The sequence below is a fragment of the Macaca fascicularis genome, chromosome 13 (assembly GCF_037993035.2).
Source record: "Macaca fascicularis isolate 582-1 chromosome 13, T2T-MFA8v1.1".
Lineage (NCBI taxonomy): Eukaryota > Metazoa > Chordata > Mammalia > Primates > Cercopithecidae > Macaca > Macaca fascicularis.
This window is the reverse complement of record NC_088387.1, coordinates 41,102,744-41,124,690: the sequence shown is the minus strand read 5'-3', so window position 1 is coordinate 41,124,690 and position 21,947 is coordinate 41,102,744. Positions and strand designations below refer to the sequence as shown.

The 21,947-nt window shown below is 38.6% G+C and overlaps 1 protein-coding gene across 7 annotated transcripts in view; it reads left to right on the top strand.

The window, feature by feature from the left end:
- CTNNA2 (catenin alpha 2) overlaps positions 1-20,271 on the top strand; it is a 1,160,134-nt gene extending 1,139,863 nt beyond the window's left edge. For all 7 annotated transcript variants that reach the window (XM_045368554.2, XM_005575464.4, XM_005575466.4 and 4 more), the window contains one exon: positions 19,077-20,271. In XM_045368554.2, coding sequence (XP_045224489.1) covers positions 19,077-19,364 — 288 coding nt within the window. In that variant the 3' untranslated portion in view covers positions 19,365-20,271. The remainder of the gene's footprint in view (positions 1-19,076) is intronic.
- The last annotated feature ends 1,676 nt before the right edge of the window (positions 20,272-21,947 follow it).

Sequence of the window (21,947 nt, the reverse complement as noted above, 5' to 3'; positions counted from 1 at the left end):
AGGAAACTAGTTAGGGGAAGCTTTAGTAACAAGCCAGTGAGAGGTTCTGATGAGTTGGCCAAGTGGATAAGAGTGAAAAAGATGAAAAAAGACCAAGTAATAGATATGTTTTGAAGATGTTGCTGACAGGACATGATGGCAGATTAAATGTTGAGTTGGAGAAAACAGTTGTAGCATAAGATTCTGGGTGTTTAACCAAAGCAGTGGGAAGAACTGTGTTGCCAATAACTGAGATGAAGAGGACTGCAAAAGAATCAGGTTGGGGCAAGGGTGGAGTTAATCATAGAGCTCTCACTGTCTCTGGAAGGTTGGGAACAGTCCACAAGAAAAGGCTTACAGATGCTTAGATCATTCTCTTCATGTCAAGTGGTCGTTTTTGTGAAGATAACTGATATTTGAATAAAGATCAGATGGATGTGAGGGAGCAAGTCTTACAGGTATCTCAGGGTAGGAAGAGTTTTTTACTTTTAAAGAACTTTTATGAGGTAGAAGTAAGTTTAGTTGTTGTTCAAGATCTTGTAGTTAGTGATCCATCCAATCAAGGTTTGAACTCAGTATGAGTTGTTAAGGATGCCCTTTGCTATTTTTTTTTTTTTTGATATGTATCTTCTTGCCTTTTCCTGACTTTTATAGTAAGAACCTGAAGTACAATTTAGATGGAAGATAGATAATAGAATGGTTACAACTCATTGTTAAAAGTAATAGAAAACTCCTACCTGCATCTGTGATCGTGTACACGGTAATCATTTGAAAATTATTTGAATGTGTGTTAATGTTAGTGGTGGATTTACAGCTCACAATGGAAAGAGCAGTGACCAAGAAGAAAGAAAATGATTTGGAGGGCATTTATTCTGTGTCTACTCAAAAAATATTTTAAAGTAGACAGAAAAACATTCAGTTTTTAAAATCCCATGGATCAACTGCTCAAATTTAAAACTAATTTAATTAAAATTACTGATTTTTAAACTATTGTACTAAAGACCTCTTATGAGCCCTTAAATGATGATAGCATTTCCTCTTAATTTCTGTAATGAAAAAAGAGTTGAAATTTTAGGTTAATGTAGTGAATTATTTTATACAGCTACATGTATGTCTAACATTTCACTTCAATTTTCTGTGCTATAGTTAAGAGCTCATTCTTTATGAATTATGTGAGGAGAAATTATATTAGAGGTAGAAGTGATATTAATATACTACTCTTAATTGGAGCAATGACTGCACAGGTGACATGAGTCAAATCATAGCCCTCTCCTATGCAGTTCTGTATAGAAGGCCCATATTGGATATGGTAAATCTTGATTGCTAACTCTCACCAATTGCTGGTGTTTGAGCTATGTGTTGAGAAGAATGCTGAGACCATGGCTAGGATCAGTAGGAAAAAAGGACCTGATTGATTGGGCATATCTGCTAAGGATACTGATGAAGAAATGGCAGTACGTGTGTCACACACTAATCATCCTTGTTTTATTGGTTCTAGTAAGGGCTTAGAGCATTGACAAGTATGAGTTGTCTTGAGGATGCCCATAGCTATTTTTTTTTTTTTTTTTTTGTATCTTCTTGCCTTTTCCTGACTTTTATAGCCATTAGCCCAGGCACTGTCCTTTTCAGTAACCTTGGATTTGTTCTTTGGAAGGTCTTTTCATATAACCTGACATTTGCTACCTTATTTGGTTAATAAATGTGCGCACAGAAGTACCAAAGGCAGCAAGATGGCTGTGCTTATGTTCTGGGAAGCTAGTTGGATGAGATTTTCAAGTAATCCTAAAGAATATGTAGATTTGAAACTGGGAATTTATTGGTGGACTTAGATGCTGAGATAAGGTCATTCTTAGCTGGAGATGGTGGATGCTGGCTTCAGTGGTTTAAGACCAAATAAAAGATTAAAAATTATGCATTTATAACCCGCTTTGTAGCAAAATACAGTTAAAGATTTAGGAAACAATGCTAGGGAACCCAAGTGTTTGTGTTTCGAAGGAGATAAACCCAGGGCTTTGGGAGATTTGGCCTTCAATGTTTGGTGGGCACTTCCAAACAAGAAGGGGCTCCCTTTTAGGGGTAGTGAGGAATCTCAACTGGGGTCTGACAACAGTGTATACTCAGAGTCGAATGAAATAAGGTGTCATCCTTTATGATGTAACACCATTTGTTTTTTAATATGAGATATTTATAAATGATATTCTTAACCAAAAAGAGTAGCTAGAATTTGGGGAAGTTTAGATCCTTGAAGTGGTTGTATAAAATATTTTACATGGACTGTTTATTTTGATGATTCCCAAATTAGATATTTAAACATCAGCTTCCCAGGCTAGATTACCTTTCTTCCACGTTCTAGTAGAGCCATCTTGACTCTCTATTATCAGTATTCCTTACCAAGTCCTAAATGTTCTTAGATATTTTAGGTGTCACATCTTTACATACAATTCCTATGTTTTCTTGCACCCAGTCTTGACTACCCCTTTATTCCATCTAAAGTATTCAATAGTGCTAGAAAAGATACATAAGTGTTGGTATTTTCCTATTCCCCTCATGAACTTCTCCATTCCTTATCCCTAAAACTGTAAGATTTAGGCACTGAGACCAAGCCAAGATGGTGGTAGCTTCAGTAAGAAGAGAGTTAAAGAAAGTCTAAAGTGCTGAATGGGGGAAACTTTGAAATGAAAAAAAGTAAGGAGGAAGATGTAGGAAAAGAGAAATAAAAATTTTGTAAGACCATGTTTGGACTCACCTGGTGATTTAAGGAAAGGTGGGTCACAGTAATAATAAAAGCTGAGATTTGTTAAGGGCTTATCATGTGCCAGGCACTCAACTTCAGTGGCATTATCTCATTTAATGTTTTATAAGACTAGAAAGTGCCATTTTCATTTTTACTTTTAAAGAACTTTTATGAGGTAGAGGTAAGTTTAGTAGTTGTTCAAGATCTTGTAGTTAGTGATCCATCCAATCAAGGTTTGAACTCAAACCTTAATTTCAAAGGTTTGTCCTACTTTAAGGTAGGACAGATGAAAGCATGCATGTAAGAATGTATCACTAGAGACAGAGTGCACAGGAGAGGAGGGAAGAGGTGATCACACAAAAGGGGCTGGGGTCCCAAGGAGAGGCAGCAAACACTCAATGGGAACAGAATCGCTCTGCTCTCTCCTCATCCTGGACCTCAGTTGCAACAGAGACTTTGACTAGCTATTTCTATATACCTGATGAGGAGAGGATCACAGCCTGCATGGGTGTTTACATCCCCTGAATAATGCCACATTAGGACATAGCTCCTAGGGCTTAGATGAGAAGGGAAGTGAAAAAATGAAGAATCATTCTGGATCTTCAGATTTTGCTCATTTTCCAGGCACAGTACTCCACCAACCTGCACCTAAACCACAGCCTTTGACTCATCTAGTCTAATTTTCTCTCAGTGATTATGCATTGCATGCTGGAGGGTAGGAGCCATTTTGCAAGTTATTAAATGGCCTTCAGTACTTAGCAGCAGATACCACGTTCATACGAGCAGGGTCATTTAGTGGCACTTTGATCTATTTTATGAAAACGTACTTCTCGTGGGTTCTTAGACAATGGTTCCTCTTACATTTGTCTTATGGTCATGATGATACCATCTAGGGAGGGAGGAAGGTGGAAATAGAGGGATCAAAGGTGTTGATGCTCTGCTAGCTGGCTCTCCTATCGGTAAGGCAAAAAGGAGGCTTAGCTCCTTGCAGAATTATTTATAAGGCATAAATGTTGGGTGATCAAGACATGCTGATGCACAGAATCAGGGATGACAAGATGAACAGTTAATGCCTTACATATTCATGTGACATAAGGACTGTCTCTCTGCCTAAGAATATTTCCCAGTTATGGGGGGGTGCCTGAAAGTCTGTTGGCTCTTTGTTGCATAATTCCTCATGAGTTTTTTGTTACATGGAAACCAATAACTTAGAGGAGGTCTCTGGCAGGAGATCCTGAAGGGTTGGGATAAGGGAGGGTGTTGAAAGGAAGCAAGGAGGGGGCGGAGCAAGATGGCCGAATAGGAACAGCTCCAGTCTCCAACTCCCAGCATGAGTGACACAGAAGACCGGTGATTTCTGCATTTTCAACTGAGGTACTGGGTTCATCTCACTGGGGAGTGCTGGACAATTGGTGCTGGTCAGCTGCTGCAGCCCGACCAGCGAGAGCTGAAGCAGGGCGAGGCATTGCCTCACCTGGGAAGCACAAGGGGGAAGGGAATCCCTTTTCCTAGCCAGGGGAACTGAGACACACAACACCTGGAAAATCGGGTAACTCCCACCCCAATACTGCACTTTAAGCAAACAGGCACACCAGGAGATCATATCCCACACCTGGCCGGGAGGGTCCCACACCCACGGAGCCTCCCTCATTGCTAGCACAAAAGTCTGTGATCTACCGGCAAGGCAGCAGCGAGGCTGGGGGAGGGGCGCCCGCCATTGCTGAGGCTTAAGTAGGTAAACAAAGCTGCTGGGAAGCTCGAACTGGGTGGAGCTCACAGCAGCTCAAGGAAACCTGCCTGACTCTGTAGACTCCACCTCTGGGGACAGGGCAATAACAAACACAGCCGAAACCTCTGCAGACGCAAACGACTCTGTCTGACAGCTTTGAAGAGAGCAGTGGATCTCCCAACACGGAGGTTGAGATCTGAGAAGGGACAGACTCCCTGCTCAAGTGGGTCCCTGACCCCTGAGTAGCCTAACTGGGAGACATCCCCCACTAGGGGCAGTCTGACACCCCACACCTCACAGGGTGGAGTACACCCCTGAGAGGAAGCTTCCAAAGCAAGAATCAGACAGGTACACTCGCTGTTCAGAAATATTCTATCTTCTGCAGCCTCTGCTGCTGATACCCAGGCAAACAAGGTCTGGAGTGGACCTCAAGCAATCTCCAACAGACCTACAGCTGAGGGTCCTGACTGTTAGAAGGAAAACTATCAAACAGGAAGGACACCTACACCAAAACCCCATCAGTACATCACCATCATCAAAGACCAGAGGCAGATAAAACCACAAAGATGGGGAAAAGGCAGGGCAGAAAAGCTGGAAATTCAAAAAATAAGAGCGCATCTCCCCCAGCAAAGAAGTGCAGCTCATCGCCAGCAACGGATCAAAGCTGGACGGAGAATGACTTTGACGTGATGAGAGAAGAAGGCTTCAGTCCATCAAATTTCTCAGAGCTAAAGGAGGAATTACGTACCCAGCGCAAAGAAACTAAAAATCTTGAAAAAAAAGTGGAAGAATTGATGCTAGAGTAATTAATGCAGAGAAGGTCATAAACGAAAGAGATGAAAACCATGACACGAGAAATACGTGACAAATGCACAAGCTTCAGTAACCGACTCGATCAACTGGAAGAAAGAGTATCTGCAATTGAGGATCAAATGAATGAAATGAAGCGAGAAGAGAAACCAAAAGAAAAAAGAAGAAAAAGAAATGAACAAAGCCTGCAAGAAGTATGGGATTATGTAAAAAGACCAAATCTACGTCTGATTGGGTTGCCTGAAAGTGAGGGGGAAAATGGAACCAAGTTGGAAAACACTCTTCAGGATATCATCCAGGAGAACTTCCCCAACCTAGTAGGGCAGGCCAACATTCAAATCCAGGAAATACAGAGAACGCCACAAAGATACTCCTCGAGAAGAGCAACTCCAAGACACATAATTGCCAGATTCACCAAAGTTGAAATGAAGGAAAAAATCTTAAGGGCAGCCAGAGAGAAAGGTCGGGTTACCCACAAAGGGAAGCCCATCAGACTAACAGCAGATCTCTCGGCAGAAACTCTCCAAGCCAGAAGAGAGTGGGGGCCAATATTCAACATTCTTAAAGAAAAGAATTTTAAACCCAGAATTTCATATCCAGCCAAACTAAGTTTCATAAGTGAAGGAGAAATAAAATCCTTTACAGATAAGCAAATGCTTAGAGATTTTGTCACCACTAGGCCTGCCTTACAAGAGACCCTGAAGGAAGCACTACATGGAAAGGAACAACTGGTACCAGCCATTGCAAAAACATGCCAAAATGTAAAGACCATCGAGGCTAGGAAGAAACTGCATCAACTAACGAGCAAAATAACCAGTTAATATCATAATGGCAGGATCAAGTTCACACATAACAATCTTAACCTTAAATGTAAATGGACTAAATGCTCCAATGAAAAGACACAGACTGGCAAACTGGATAGAGTCAAGAACCATCAGTCTGTTGTATTCAGGAGACCCATCTCACATGCAGAGACATACATAGGCTCAAAATAAAGGGATGGAGGAAGATTTACCAAGCAAATGGAGAACAAAAAAAAGCGGGGGTTGCAATACTAGTCTCTGATAAAACAGACTTTAAACCATCAAAGATCAAAAGAGACAAAGAAGGCCATTACATAATGGTAAAGGGATCAATTCAACAGGAAGAGCTAACTATCCTAAATATATATGTACCCAATACAGGAGCACCCAGATTCATAAAGCAAGTCCTTAGAGACTTACAAAGAGACTTAGACTCCCATACAATAATAATGGGAGACTTCAACACTCCACTGTCAACATTAGACAGATCAACGAGACAGAAAGTTAACAAGGATATACAGGAATTGAACTCATCTCTGCAGCAAGCAGACCTAATAGACATCTATAGAACTCTCCACCCCAAATCAACAGAATATACATTCTTCTCAGCACCACATCGTACTTACTCCAAAATCAACCACGTAATTGGAAGTAAAGCACTCCTCAGCAAATGTACAAGAACAGAAATTATAACAAACTGTCTCTCAGACCACAGTGCAATCAAACTAGAACTCAGGACTAAGAAACTCAATCAAAACCGCTCAACTACATGGAAACTGAATAACCTGCTCCTGAATGACTACTGGGTACATAACGAAATGAAGGCAGAAATAAAGATGTTCTTTGAAACCAATGAGAACAAAGATACAACATACCAGACTCTCTGGGACACATTTAAAGCAGTGTGTAGAGGGAAATTTATAGCACTAAATGCCCACAAGAGAAAGCAGGAAAGATCTAAAATTGACACTCTAACATCACAATTAAAAGAACTAGAGAAGCAAGAGCAAACACATTCGAAAGCTAGCAGAAGGCAAGAAATAACTAAGATCAGAGCAGAACTGAAGGAGATAGGGACACAAAAAACTCTCCAAAAAATCAATGAATCCAGGAGTTGGTTTTTTGAAAAGATCAACAAAATTGACAGACCGCTAGCAAGACTAATAAAGAAGAAAAGAGAGAAGAATCAAATCGACGCAATTAAAAATGATAAAGGGGATATCACCACCGACCCCACAGAAATACAAACTACCATCAGAATACTATAAACACCTCTACGCAAATAAACTGGAAAATCTAGAAGAAATGGATAATTTCCTGGACACTTACACTCTTCCAAGACTAAACCAGGAAGAAGTTGAATCCCTGAAGAGACCAATAGCAGGCTCTGAAATTGAGGCAATAATTAATAGCCTACCAACCAAAAAAAGTCCAGGACCAGATGGATTCACAGCTGAATTCTACCAGAGGTACAAGGAGGAGTTGGTACCATTCCTTCTGAAACTATTCCAATCAATAGAAAAAGAGGGAATCCTCCCTAACTCATTTTATGAGGCCAACATCATCCTGATACCAAAGCCTGGCAGAGACACAACAAAAAAAGAGAATTTTAGACCAATATCCCTGATGAACATCGATGCAAAAATCCTCAATAAAATACTGGCAAACTGGATTCAGCAACACATCAAAAAGCTTATCCACCATGATCAAGTGGGCTTCATCCCTGGGAAGCAAGGCTGGTTCAACATTCACAAATCAATAAACATAATCCAGCATATAAACAGAACCAAAGACAAGAACCACATGATTATCTCAATAGATGCAGAAAAGGCTTTTGACAAAATTCAACAGCCCTTCATGCTAAAAACGCTCAATAAATTCGGTATTGATGGAACGTACCTCAAAATAATAAGAGCTATTTATGACAAACCCACAGCCAATATCATACTGAATGGGCAAAAACAGGAAGCATTCCCTTTGAAAACTGGCACAAGACAGGGATGCCCTCTCTCACCACTCCTATTCAACATAGTGTTGGAAGTTCTGGCTAGGGCAATGAGGCAAGAGAAAGAAATCAAGGGTATTCAGTTAGGAAAAGAAGAAGTCAAATTGTCCCTCTTTGCAGATGACATGATTGTATATTTAGAAAACCCCATTGTCTCAGCCCAAAATCTCCTTAAGCTGATAAGCAACTTCAGCAAAGTCTCAGGATACAAAATTAATGTGCAAAAATCACAAGCATTCATATACACCAGTAACAGACAAACAGACAGCCAAATCAGGAATGAACTTCCATTCACAATTGCTTCAAAGAGAATAAAATACCTAGGAATCCAACTTACAAGGGATGTAAAGGACCTCTTCAAGGAGAACTACAAACCACTGCTCAGTGAAATAAAAGAGGACACAAACAAATGGAAGAACATACCATGCTCATGGATAGGAAGAATCAATATCGTGAAAATGGCCATACTGCCCAAGGTAATTTATAGATTCAATGCCATCCCCATCAAGCTACCAATGAGTTTCTTCACAGAATTGGAAAAAACTGCTTTAAAGTTCATATGGAACCAAAAAAGAGCCCGCATCTCCAAGAGAATCCTAAGTCAAAAGAACAAAGCTGGAGGCATCACGCTACCTGACTTCAAACTATACTACAAGGCTACAGTAACCAAAACAGCATGGTACTGGTACCAAAACAGAGATATAGACCAATGGAACAGAACAGAGTCCTCAGAAATAATACCACACATCTACAGCCATCTGATCTTTGACAAACCTGAGAGAAACAAGAAATGGGGAAAGGATTCCCTATTTAATAAATGGTGCTGGGAAAATTGGCTAGCCATAAGTAGAAAGCTGAAACTGGATCCTTTCCTTACTCCTTATACGAAAATTAATTCAAGATGGATTAGAGACTTAAATGTTAGACCTAATACCCTAAAAATCCTAGAGGAAAACCTAGGTAGTACCATTCAGGACATAGGCATGGGCAAAGACTTCATGTCTAAAACACCAAAAGCAACGGCAGCAAAAGCCAAAATTGACAACTGGGATCTAATTAAACTAAAGAGCTTCTGCACAGCAAAAGAAACTACCATCAGAGTGAACAGGCAACCTACAGAATGGGAGAAAATTTTTGCAATCTACTCATCTGACAAAGGGCTAATATCCAGAACCTACAAAGAACTCAAACAAATTTACAAGAAAAAAACAAACAACCCCATCAAAAAGTGGGCAAAGGATATGAACAGACATTTCTCAAAAGAAGACATTCATACAGCCAACAGACACATGAAAAAATGCTCATCATCACTGGCCATCAGAGAAATGCAAATCAAAACCACAATGAGATACCATCTCACACCAGTTAGAATGGCGATCATTAAAAAGTCAGGAAACAACAGGTGCTGGAGAGGATGTGGAGAAATAGGAACACTTTTACACTGTTGGTGGGATTGTAAACTAGTTCAACCATTATGGAAAACAGTATGGCGATTCCTCAAGGATCTAGAACTAGATGTACCATATGACCCAGCCATCCCATTACTGGGTATATACCCAAAGGATTATAAATTATGCTGCTCTAAAGACACATGCACACGTATGTTTATTGCAGCACTATTCACAATAGCAAAGACTTGGAATCAACCCAAATGTCCATCAGTGACAGATTGGATTAAGAAAATGTGGCACATATACACCATGGAATACTATGCAGCCATCAAAAAGGATGAGTTTGTGTCCTTTGTAGGGACATGGATGCAGCTGGAAACCATCATTCTTAGCAAACTATCACAAGAACAGAAAACCAAACACCGCATGTTCTCACTCATAGGTGGGAACTGAACAATGAGATCACTTGGACTCAGGAAGGGGAACATCACACACCGGGGCCTATCATGGGGAGGGGGGAGGGGGGAGGGATTGCATTGGGAGTTATACCTGATGTAAATGACGAGTTGATGGGTGCAGCACACCAACATGGCACAAGTATACATATGTAACAAACCTGCACGTTATGCACATGTACCCTACAACTTAAAGTATAATAATAATAAATAAATTAAAAAAAAAAAAAAAGGAAGCAAGCAAAGAAGAAGTATAGGAAAAGAAGGTGGAGACTGGTTAGAGGAACAGGTGTCTCTGTTCCTAACTTTCCAAGGGCCAACCTGTCAGCACTCCCACTTATCTTCAAGATTTCCATGTTAGAAAGAATGCCTTGTTTTGGGTTGAGCAAAAACTGTTCTGCCTTTATTGGTGAGAAAAAAAAAAATGGCTCTAAGCCATATTTAGGTAATTTGTTGACTATAATTAAGCTTTCATGGGAGTCCCCAAGGTTTACTTACCTATAATTGAAAAAATGCAAATGAAGACAGTTAATCGGTGGACTGGCCAACTATGAAACACTACTACCTACCTAAATGAATTAAAAATGAAGACACAAATATGTCCAGTTGAGAAAGTTACCAGAGAGCCAATTGGTAAATTTCTCAGCAAGGCTGAGAAATTTTTCTTAGCCTGACTGAGCCTGCAGTGTGCCTTTCTGCTAAGGTCTTTGCCAATTTAATCTTGAGCCATTCCATGAAGATTTCCTAACAACTGGCCTTCAGCACTGGCTGATTCTCTGGCATTACTTAAAGGAAGCCCTGAAGGAAAGGTAACAGACCTCTCGTCCTCTTTTCTGTGTAATTGATCCATTACTTAGAGCTGGAAAATATTTGCTTTACAAATCCTGTTGTCAAATGGGAATACCCTTGGAATTAGAAACTCTTCAGGAGTTATCACATAGAATTTCACTTATCAGGGATCAGTATGTGTTGTAATATTAACTCTTTTAATGTGGTTTTATTTGAGACATAGTCTCTTTCTGTCACCCAGGGTGGAGTGCAGTGGCTCCATCTCAGCTCACTGCAACCTCCTCCTCCTGGGTTCAAGTGATTCTCCTGCCTCAGCCTCCCCAGTAGCTGGGATTACAGGCACCTGCCAACACGCCTGGCTAATTTTTGTATTTTTAGTGGAGATGGGGTTTCACCATGTTGACCAAACTGGTCTCGAGCTCCTGGCCTCAAGTGATCCACCCACCTCAGCCTCCTAAAATGCTGGGATTATAGGCGTGAACCACCATGCCCAGCCTTGAAGTTTTGTTTTGTTTTTTAATAACAATAAATACAACATATCTGTGATGCTCACTTTTACCTCTAACACCATCCTTCCTTGTTAAAATATGCAGCCAATTTTTATCACCTGATTTAAAATCATCCCCTAAATGTTTTACATTTCTGTTAATACTTACATCTTCTCCTTAATTAGCAAATCATAATATGGTATTAGTACAAAAAAGTGCACAATATGTCCCTAAAAATCAGCTGTGGAAACAAAAGTGTAAACGCAACATCCTTTAGATAAAATATTTATTGGCCAGGCACGGTGGCTCACGCCGATAATCCCAGCACTTTGGGAGGTTGAGGTGAGCGGATCATGAGGTCAGGAGTTCAAGACCAGCCTAACCAACATGGTGAAACCCAGTCTCTACTAAAAACACACAAATTAGCCAGGCATGGCGGCACACATCTGTAATCCCAGCTACTCAGGAGGCTGAGGCCGGAGGTAGGCAGAGGTTTCAGTGAGCCGAGATTGCGCCACTGCACTCCAGCCTGGGTGACAGCAAGACAACATCTCAAATAAAATTGTCAGTATCAAACAATATTTGATAGCTAGTAAAGAAAACACTAGAAATCAAACAAGTTAATTCAAATATACAAGTAGCGCTACAATGGATGATGTATCTGTGTCATAAACAGAATCAAGTTTTTTTGGACAACTGTTAAAATGTGCCCTCTTGAGAGGTAAATAAGTTTCCTTTCCCACACTACTTAGCGGATTCTGAGGGAGCAAGGTGCCTGATTGATTAATAATGCCTGCCATGGACACTATGGATGACAGTTTGTTTGATGAGAAAGAGTAAGTGGACTCCAACAGAGAATTGAGAGCTTGCTATCAAGGAAATTGTCTTTTTGTGAGCGTATAAACATTCTGAAGTAGCTTAAGTGGGGAAAGATGCGATTAGGCTGCACCTTTTCACCATGTCTTTGTTTACCTGAGTTATTTATTACCCTGGACTTTCTAGAGTTTTTAAAAAAGTGTTATGGATATAGACTCTGGAAAATGTACACAGATATTTCAAGGTATTTCAAATGTGTCACAGTTTCTAAGGACATCAAATATGTCTTCAAAGCCTCGTGGATTTTTAAAACATGAAATGTTCTTCTTGGAGGATAATAGGCTCCAATGCTCTGGGTTTCTAACCTCCAATTCATTAACAGCAAAGCTGACTTGTAGCAAAAATTTTTTTTCCTTGCAAGCAATTTGTGACTCCTTTGAGGGAGATAACAGTTTAAATATAAATAAATGACCAGCTCCAGTGGAAAGATTCCAGTTTTCTTGAGGTGTTTGCTTTGAATTTATTGCCAATTCTCCCATCACAGCTTCCTCCCCTGAAAACCTACTCTAGGTCTGAACATGTTTAGAATAACCCCATCAAAATTGTTCTTGTTCTTATATGTTAAAGCTATGTTATTCCCATTTTAAAATGTTGCAAAAGACTAAAGTTGACTTTACACATATTTTAGCATTATCAGAATCATTAGTGTTATTGGCTCTGACTTACAATAATGAAAATAAAATAGCAAGGCCCAGATGGAACTGGTTCCTTCTTCCAGACATTTCTAAGCCATTTGAAGGAATCAAAGCAAACACCTCAATTCTTTTATTTCAAAATCACCTTCCAAATGGATTTGGCTTATTTTATTCTATTTAGCTTAGCCAGCAGTCCCATGACATTTGCATTATTTTTAATCCAATGACAGATTGCTTTGTACTTTGGATTTTCATGAACTGCCATTTGTTTCATTAATTTTTGTTACTAGATGATCAGCTTTTTTGAAAAAGGACATACAATCTGAAAATTGATCTCTCTCCATGCATATTGTAAATGTATGAATTCAGAACACACATTCAAATCCCAATTCTCTTCTTTAATCGTATGCCCAGCCTCTACAAATTAACATTCTAAGACATTTACTATGTGATATCATCTGCAATGTGTCCCCTACCTGTTTTATAGTATTTTTCACTTTTGACAATACTATTATTTGTTTTTAAAGCAAGCTTTTACTAAATAGCATTTATTTTATTTCCATTTGACCCCAGGAAGTTCACCATTCTGAAGGGTAAAAGACTGCTAATTACTTAACTATTCCCTACATAACCAAGGAAGGTTATTTTCTATGCAAGTAAAATACTTGTTGATGATGTTATATCTTAGATTATTAAAAGGATAGTAATGTTGATTTTAAAGGTCTTAGGCTGAGAAATCTTTCTGTAAATTTATTGAACCTTTTGACCTGGTGTGTGGATTTAATATTTGATTTAGATTGTATTATTTAATCTTTGTAAAAACAATAAGGAATATGAAAGGATGAAATCAAACATATTTTATACACCTACAGTATGCAGACCACCACCATATATGAAACAGTTGGGAAGATCAATATAAGCAAAATGTGATTTTTTTAATATTTACTCCCATAAATACAATTGGCCCTCTGGTAAACCACCTAAGTGTAACACACACACTCAAACTCAGTATGTCCAGAGTTATACTCAGCATTGTAGCACTTTCAACATCCTTCTTATTTCCACAATCTCAGTTAAGAGCATTGATGTATACCAAGTTGGACTAGTTAGGTATTTCAGAATTGTCCTTCCTTATCACTGTTAACCATTCAGTCACCAACACCCTCTTATTAAAGAGTGTTTAGATATGCTCACAACGAAGCTTGTTTTCCCGTCTCCTATCCCTACCTGACTCAAGGTAAATCCCTATTCCTTTTGTTCATTTAGCATCTCGCATCCTACTGAAACACTATATACCGTGTTAAAACCTTTAGTTTGTGTCTGTTTTTCTCATTGTACTGTGAGCTCTTGTATTTCAGTGCTTTTTTCTATTTATGTTTCCATACCCAACACTTAAGCACAGTAGTTGGCAAAAAGTATTCAATAGGCATCTGAAGAAATACTTGGATGAATGTGTAGATGGAAAAATGTAGGGATACACTGGAGGATAAAAAGTCAGTGATAATTCAGCATTTCAAGAGGTGTAGTAGCACTTTCCTTTGAAAGAATGTAGTTGACTTCTGCAGTCGAATTCTGTTTCTGTTGAAACTGAACGCCTGTTGCAACGTAAGTCCTGTGTGAATGAAGTAGCATGCAGCTAAGGACACAGGCTTTCACAAATATTCAGTTGATAACATAAGCTGTACAAGAGTCATTTCAAATACTTACGTTTTTCACCTTTGATGATATAAGGAATTAGGCTGCACAAATATCAATAAATGGAAGAATCACAATTCAGATAAGTCTTTGCTCCAGTCTTTCTGCCCATTCAAAATACAAAATGAGGGGAGTATAGAGAACAGAACTCTATTAGAAGTTGAGTGGTATTAAGAAGAGTAGGAATAGAGGCAGGGGAAAAAAAGACAATGTCCTATAGATAGGCCTATAAAACAGCTCTCCTGCCCCTATTTGCTTTTCATGGACTATAATAGCACAAGATGTGAGGAAACATCTGTTTTCTTTTAAACATAATATTTTGATATTTTAAAAGAATCATAACAATTAGGAGAAGTCTAATTCCTGTGGTTAGGAACAGCAGACACCTATGGGATTGAATAGGGAGAATGAGTGTAGCAGATCTTGGTAGATTTTGAGGGCTGAGGATTCATCTGCTCTGGATGGCTCTGGGAAATAGCATGGAGGAACGGTGAGAGCATGGGCTCTGTGGTTAGATGGCCTAGGTTTATATCTTGGTTTCACCACATGTTAGCAGTGTGATAATGGGCAAACTGTATGCTTCTAAGTCTCAATTGGTCAAAATACTATTACCTGTCTTAGGGCTGGTTGTGAGATTAAATGAAACTCAGGAAACTAGTTCAGAAAACAGCACATGGTCTAATTTGTTAAATGTATGCTCTTGTTTTTATTTAAACTAGCTGAAAATAAGCAGTTTCTCTTAGGTTAGATACAGGAACTTAATGGGATATTCTATAAGAATACAAAAGGTCCTTAACTAGGAAAAGGTGGATATGTCTTATTCAGGTCAGCTTGAGGAAGGGCTGAGAAGTGGTTGAATTTTGATGCCATTTTAAAACTAGCAACACTGGACCAGGTAAAGGATTCGATGACTAATAAGAGTAGCTGAGGCCTGCCTAGTATAAATGTGCTTCAGAGTAATGGGACAAATTAGCAGAGATCAGATTCCAGTCTCTATTTCCATAAGGGTAACTCAAGGCCAGGAAGAACAAGGAAGGGCTGAGCTCTAGGCAGCAACATACCTGAGGCCAGAGGCTACTCAGTGAGGATTTGGGCTATGAGGATGAGACAAAGAATCACAGATTGGGAGAGATGAGGCACTTGTCTGACATAGCCATGATGTTAAAAGGATGTTGCCCAGTTTAGAGGACAGGCTTCCAGCCTGTTCATTCGTAGAAACAACTTCATTTTGGATAGGTAATAACTAAAAAACAAGACCTGAGAGATTAAGTGATGTTTCGGGGGAATATTGCTCCATGGTGGGGTTCAAATGAGTGAGCTTTGGAGAGAGATTGTACTGGTCCTAATCCCTACTTTGCCAATGACTGCAGGGACAACTTATGTTACTTCCCTAAGCTTCAACTTCCTCACTTTTTAAATGGGGAGTAATAATCATTCCTACTTCAAGAATTTTTGAAAATTAAATCACACAATTAAAAGGACTCAGTCAATGTCAAGCGACTAGTAAGTGCTCACTGAATTTTGATTATTTTGAAAACTTCACTTAAACATATTCACTGTAAGTCACAAAATAGAATGCAATGATGTTAAATAAGTGTTCCTAAACTTTTTATTTAAAAAATCTTGCCATGCAGCTTTATTCTAGTATCTTTTCTTTAGGAAGTGAACTTTTAGCCAACACTTGCCAATTAGAAAGCAGAGGTTTGGTACCATTTTGGAAAGGCATTTTAAATTGGAAAGAATTGTGATTGTGCCGATAATGATCTAAATCTGAAAGTGGGTCTACAGAAAAGGGCAAGATGTAACCTTTGGAAATTCAACTTTTTGTTTGTGGAAATATTTTTTCCAGTTTAGTTGGCTGGATCTCTCACCTCCTCACTTTACCTTGCTATAAATTCAAGATCTGCCCTAGCAGGCGGCTCAAACAAAATTCTTGACTTAATGTTTCAAAGCTTTCTCACTCTCAAACAATGTATTAGGTTTATTTACAGGATTCCTGCATCAGGCTTGAAAAGCAAAGGGGTTCTGAAGAAGAGGCAGGCTCTGGTATTTTTGCTGCAGAATTAAACACCATCTATCTGAAAATGGAATCTGTGGTAAAAATCTCCAAATTTACTTGTAATCCCTTCTCTTCAGAGCAACTCAGTTCTCCCAAGAGACACTCTTTGGGGACCATTTAATAGCAATATATCAGCTTGTTCTACTTCTACTAATTCTGTTGCCCAAAGCAAATCAACCAAACGTCCCTGTCATATTTTACCTTTTATTTACTCATAGCACACGATAGAATTAACTAATTTTATGAATTAACTTTACTCATTTTTGAAACCTGACAGACTTGCAAAGAACTGTGCATTGGCCAAAGGTGTTAGGTATTTAGCTTCTAAAGAAACCATGACTTATCTGCTGCTGATTGTTTCCAACATTTTGTTGTCTCATCTCTGTCTTTCATTATTTACACTTCTACCTGGGGGTAAGATGGGAAAGACGAAAAAGTAAAATTCAGTGAGATAACTGGCTATGATATTAGCAAACTTGTGTATGACAGAAGTCCTGAAATCATTGGATAAAGTAAACCATCAAGACAGTCTTTAGGTTTCATTAATCCAGTAGTTCTCAAACTTTGGCAAGTATCAGAACCCCCTGGATGGCTAGCTAGTTAAAGCAAAGATTGCAAGGTTTTGATTCAGTACGTTTTGGATTGGGCCTGATAAATGTGATTTCTAACAGATTCCCGGGTGATGCTGATGCTCTTGCACCTCAGGGACCAGGCTTTGAGAACCACCCCACTAATTCATGTGTGGCTTCTCTCCTGTTAACATGAATAACCTAGAGTTTGCTTTCCTTAATTATCTTTAGAAATTTAGGCTGTATAAACTAAACAGTTTGGGGTTAAGCAGTGATTTTGGTATATGTACATTTTGTATGGCATAATAGAAGTGATCAAGTAAGTGGGTTACTCCATCCATTTGGTTGAGTTAATTCACAATGCAATTATATAAAACATCTTCCATTGTTTTCCCCATTGGTCAGACTACAAGCTTTTCTGGTGATGGAAAAATTGAGCTCATTTGATTGACATTTTTTAAAACACAGAACAACATTAATTTAGCTTAAATAAGGGATATGGAACAAAAAGCAGCCAAAGGAACAGTATCACAGTGGTGTTAGATGCAACTTCTGATAACCTCAATACTGCATGGGACATATTTTTGTTAATAAGGAATGACACACAAAGCTAAAGTGAATTACATCAGCTGGGAGAACCATAAGATCTACAGTCTCTGTTTAAACACTTTCTTAGTCACCTAGCCCCCAGAAGGCTTAATGCAGCTACAGTTCATGAATTACAGGCTATACAACAAATAATCTCTACAACTAGGAACAGCATACTTAGGAACATCTTTGCTTCCTTCAGTTAACTGTAATTGATATATTTTGTTAGTTGATGTTATGAGAAGTTTGATGAAAGATCAGACTATGCTCAAACATCCCTGAGGCTGGAATAATATTTGCAGTTCAGCTGTTAATTCTTCTCTTTCACTAGGTCACATGTAGAATCCTGGCTGAAGGAGAGTCTAGGAGATGCATTGTTGAGCCTCACCAATCCTGAGCTCAGGATATAGAAATAGTGTGTAGATAAATAGGTACTTCCACTGGTTGGGCTATAAAATTGAGATGTAACCCCACCATCTATGCCCAGGCGGTGAACAAAAAGAAGGTTGAAGCAGATATTGAATGATCTAGTATACAGTACTCATCACATTAACTAGTTAAAGACAGAAAAAAGGTAACCCAAAATATTCCTGGCCTGAAAGTCTTGTGATGGTCATGACTTTCAGGTCACAAAAAATTGTGACTTGTCATGGCATTTTTAAAAGCCATCCTATCCAACAGAGTGGCAGTATAGATGAGTAGTCGTGCAGGTTTTAAAGACTAAAACCTGTGCTAGTTACTGGACTTCTGCATGTATCAGCTCTCTCATTCTAAAAGGGCATGACAGGCCTATATCATAGAGTTGTTAACGAGAGCTAAGTGGGAAAATACAAATTTCTTATCATAGTATTTGGCACATAGTAAGTACTCAATATTTCATTAATGAATGGATGGGAGGGTCTCACTGAATGCTATGAGATCCTGACATAATATCAGTATTTATATAGAAGGTATATTCAGGACCTGTTAATAAATAGTTAAATTGATACTCTAAGCTCAATTAACACCTCATAGAAGCAAGAGCACCCATGGACTGTTCTTCTGCTTAAATGACTGTATCCTCACCAACCCTGAGCTCAAGATGTAGAAATAGCCTATAGATAGATAGATACTTCCATTGGTCGGGCCATAAAATTGAGATGTAACCCCTTATAACTTTTTTTCTTTAGTGTCTGCCAAAAGCTTGTCCAACATTTGAGTAATTGTCACCATTGCTAATTACCCTAATGTAATAATATGAGATGTTCCACTTTGGAAAACTTCTGTTACCTTGGAATTCCTAACTGTTAAGATGAGGGCTTTGCCATTAGCTATCTTGAGATTTTAGAAATCTTAACTTGTGATAATTTGCTCCTTTTCAGCAATACTATTTATTTGCACAAGGAAAACTTTAACTGTGAAAGTATATCACCATCTTGTGAATTTGGGGCTTCCATTGACCCACATGTATCTCATTCTTTTCCCACTGTAGCTGGACAGTGCCACATCGCTTATCCAGGCAGCTAAAAACCTGATGAATGCTGTTGTCCTCACGGTGAAAGCATCCTATGTGGCCTCAACCAAATACCAGAAGGTCTATGGGACAGCAGCTGTCAACTCACCTGTTGTGTCTTGGAAGATGAAGGCTCCAGAGAAGAAGCCCCTCGTGAAGAGAGAAAAGCCTGAAGAATTCCAGACACGAGTTCGACGAGGTTCTCAGAAGAAACACATTTCGCCTGTACAGGCTTTAAGTGAATTCAAAGCAATGGATTCCTTCTAGAACGATAGGTTTTAACAAGAAAGCTTTTTTTCTTTTCTTTCTTTTTCTTTTTAATTCCATTTTTGTATGCATACCTGCTGGCTCGTATGCCTCTGGCATGGGGAAATTAAGGGAACAGTGTCTGTTTGCATGTATGATGAGATGAGATCAATACTACTGATCCATCTATAGCCTGGGAAGGAGACAGGACATTCCTGTACTGAGGTGGCACAGAGCTGTCCTTTGCAACATTCTCATAAAATTGGGCACAGAGTTCGCATTGGCGCAACATTTATGGGAGTGGGAGGGATGGGGAAAATAAACTTAACTCTACAAAAGCAAACTCTAATGCATGCAAGAATCATTAGGTTGGCAGGTATATTCATAAGTGAAAAATTTGGAAGTGTAATGGTAGAACATAAAACTTGTATTGCTTCTGTTTCAGTGCAAAAATGTACTAGCCAATACGCTTAAGTGTGTGGCCCACGAATTGAACAATTTAACCTTGAAGTCTATATCCGTGATATTATGTCGATTTTTAACTGAGGGGAAATTAACTAGTCCAGCCTAAAATGCTTCTTTTAATCTGCATTCTGTTTTCTCTTCTAGTTGTGCCATTACTAGTGATCATGGTTTTTTTTTTTTTCCCCCTTTACTGAAAACAATAAACATCTATTTGAGACAATTAAAATCCTTCTGGGGGCACTGGAAGCACAATACGGTGACCAATCTTGCTTTCTTTGTTTTTTTTTTTTTTTAATTTGAACTATGATTTTGCTAGAAATAGAAGGCCCAGTGGTGGAATATTAGAGGGAAGGAAACTGACAACGTGTGAAAGTTAGAGGCAAATACATAGGTGTAGCTTGGAGTGCTGGTATCTAATATACCATTGTATTCACTAACTCGAAATAAACACATTTAATCTTGACATCTCAAGTATGTTTTCTTTTTTTAAGTATGTACTTAATAAAGATTAGAGTATCTTCCTGCAAATTCATTAAAAATGCATTATGTTTTGGTTTGTTTTTAGATTAGGGATAAAATAGATGATATCCAAATAATTCTGTCATTTTTAGAGTTCACATATTTATTTTGTGGTTTTTCCATTTGTCTTCATTCACTTTCATATTGCATTGAAAATGACAGTCTTTTTAATAGAAAAGCCAATTAATTTCAAAATATTTTATTCATTTTAGACTTTTCCCCTTTAAGCTGGAAAAACAGGACGTCTGTCCCATTATTAAAAAGTGGCGATAATATTTCAGCTATGAACTGAGAAATGGGAAAAAGCCCCCAAATAGTCACCTGAATTCGCCAAACTCCTCTCATTGGAATGATTCCTACAAGTTTTCACATTACTATGTCTCCAAAAGACTTCTGGTAAATACCCATTTTTCTTTTCTTAGCAAAGTGATAACACATTGGGAGTCATGAACACCTAAGCTTACATGCAAGATCCCAAAGGGAAGGAGCTATAAGGGAGGTGTGGAAGGAGAAAAAGCTTAATCTAAAATTTTATTAAGAAATGATTCTGCTCAAACCACTGCTTACTACTCCTGAAAAAAGCACCACCAAGGCTGAGAACATTTCAATAGAGGAGCCACCACAGAAGCTGTACACTGATTTTCAACACTAATCATTAGATCACAGATAGCTAGCCTGCTTCATTAATTTGCATAAACCTTCAGAGGGTGCCACTGACACTCACAGATATTTAAGGAAGGCCTTAACTGAGCCAGGTTCTAGGTTGAGCGCACCGCACCACTAGTTAAACATATGGGTGACTTTTCCTGTTAGCACATAACCATGACATAATAAGAAACGAGAATGCCATTTTTGCCCACTGACCTGAAGAACAAAGACAGCGTGTTCTTGGCAGCTTATTTTTGATCTAAGGAATCTGAATTTCTCCAAAACAGCAATAAAAATACCCTTTTGAGAAGTTTTTCCTGACAAGAGCCACTCACTCTGTTTCTCTCCTCCCTAACAGATGCTTTAGAAATGGAAAGATCTCTTTAGCCCCCCTTCTCCACAGGATCTAGGGAAATAGAAATATTAAGGGGTTAAAGACAGGAAAGAAAAGTACATCAACCTAGTGATGATGATCCTATAGAAAGAGTCAACCCAATGCCATTCAGAAGTCCCCACAGGAAAAGTAATTAGCATAATTAACTTTCTGGATTCATACATTATTATTTATTGGGTCAAATATTTTGCAGACCAGCCAAGAAGCTTTTGAGTTTTAAAAGTTTCTTGGCAAATCCTGAAAAATAGCCAGTAGGTATCAGAGGAATATGTAGAGAATGCCCTTGACTTTGACCTATAAAACATTAAATATTTCAATGCATGCTTATGAACAGTGTGTGTGTGTGTGTTGATTTCAGTGCTTACTGAATAAGCATCGTCACTATCCATCATTGCTTTTGTGATCAAGGAAAACAGTAACTTCAGAAAGATAATTAAATATAGACACTTAGCTGAAATCATTAAAGCAATAAAGAAGTTGGTAAATTTCTTGTCCTCAAGAAAAATGCAGTCTAATTGAGAACATATTACATAGACAAAAAAAAATGTGCCAAGAAATCATACTCAAAGTACCAAATG